Genomic DNA, 1,618 nt, shown 5'->3' with positions numbered 1-1,618 from the left:
GGGGGAGAGGTGACTTGAGGGCGCGGGACCCCCCGCCACCTGAGTCCCCAGCGGCGCTCCCAGGTTCCGGCGAGTCGCGCCCCCGTGGGGACCCCGGGGGAGAGCTGGGGTCTGGGAGTCGGGCCCGGAGGGGCGGGGTGCGCGGCGGGCATGAGGGCTCGGGGCTCCGGCACGTACAACGAGTCCCGCATGCACTCCGCGTGGCTCCGCGCCGCACGTCCGGCCACGACCTTGGGAACGACCTTCGCGGCTCGCCCCTTCCCGGCCTGGCCGATAGGCCTCCCCGGCCTCAAAACGGGGCGCCCGGGAGGCTCGACGGCGTCGAGGCGTTGAGCGGCCGCGGCGCAGGCCGCAGCGCTGCGTGCCGGAGCCCACGTGCGCGCGCCTGCGCCCTGCGCCCGCCAGCGCCCAACGGGACAAGGTGCCCGCTTGCCCAGCGCCAAGGTGACCCTGCCTCTTTGACCTTGCTGCATTGGCCTGACATTGAGGGTCCGACAGAAACCCTCATCCTTAAATTACAGCCAACAATCCGCTAAATCGGTACTCTTCCTCCGTGCTAGGCACATGTCCAAGTATTCATTCTTCAGTTAAAAAAATAAAATTAGAAAGCACTGTCATAGAGCCATTCCGATTCGCAGGTTAACCTCTAGGACAGACTAGAACGGTTCCTTAGGGTTTCTGAGTCTGTAAATCCTTAAGGAAGCAGACTACCTCCTCTTTTCTCTCTTGGAACACCTAGTGGATTTGCCAAATGCGGAACCAATAAAAACAAATACACCACCATAACTCCTTCGGTCTTGCCATTACTTCATCTTGAACTGCAGATGTCTTCCCCGCTCTCCTTCTCTGGGACTCGATGAGTTCGTGTGAACTATAAATATAGTGATTGGGGAGGGGATGTCCCAGAGTTCAAAACTGGAGACAACATCCCTCGTGATCCAGCAAACAGTAAACAACTAGTGGGTGGCACGACCTTGGTTTTGTGACTGAGAAAGCACTGATTAACCCAGTGTCACCGAGGGGACTTCCACTCTTAGACAGAGTAGAACTGCTCTTTAGTGTTTTATATGAGCAGATTGCCTCCTCTTTCTCCTGGGGAGTGCCTGGAAGATTTGAACCACTGACAGTAGCAGCCCAATGCCTAACCCACTTTGCCACCAGGGCTCTTTTGAGACTCATAGGGAAATTTTACAGTGACTTCATATAAGGTTTCTAAGACTGTAAATCTTTCTAGGGGCAGACAGCCTCGTCTCTCATGTCAGCTCTGTAACAGGTTCCCACCCTGAGGGAGGGCTGAGATGATCACTTCCTGTTTGATTTTTATATTTTTTCTCTGTTTCCAAGTGTGAGAACTTAAAGAATGCCATACATCTTTATATTTCCCATATTGCATACAGATATTCAAATAAGCATTTGAATTTGAATGAGGCCCCAGGACTGGTTGGTTCTAAAACCAACTACTTCCTAGCATCTTTCTTATTTTAGGTTTCCAAACCATTGGAAAGGTGGTGGCCTATTGAGTTCACAGTATTTTTTTTAAAACTATTGACGAAGAAACAAAAATCTTAATATTAAATTCAGCACAAATGCAATGAGATTATAAAAACATTTCACTAAC

At 51.8% G+C, this 1,618-nt stretch overlaps 1 protein-coding gene across 1 annotated transcript in view; it reads right to left on the bottom strand.

Moving 5' to 3' along the window:
• The window catches only part of ENO1 (enolase 1), a 14,904-nt gene extending 14,431 nt beyond the window's left edge, over window positions 1–473 (bottom strand). Inside the window, exon 1 of the mRNA XM_045299210.1 lies at window positions 40–473. Within this exon, the coding sequence (XP_045155145.1) occupies window positions 40–473 (434 nt within the window). The remainder of the gene's footprint in view (window positions 1–39) is intronic.
• Window positions 474–1,618: the final 1,145 nt, after the last annotated feature.

This window comes from Echinops telfairi, unplaced genomic scaffold (assembly GCF_000313985.2).
Source record: "Echinops telfairi isolate 266 unplaced genomic scaffold, ASM31398v2 ScPeMD7_7457;HRSCAF=8495, whole genome shotgun sequence".
Taxonomy (NCBI): domain Eukaryota; kingdom Metazoa; phylum Chordata; class Mammalia; order Afrosoricida; family Tenrecidae; genus Echinops; species Echinops telfairi.
The sequence above is the reverse complement of the archived record's forward strand: the minus strand, read 5'-3'. Positions and strand labels throughout refer to the sequence as shown.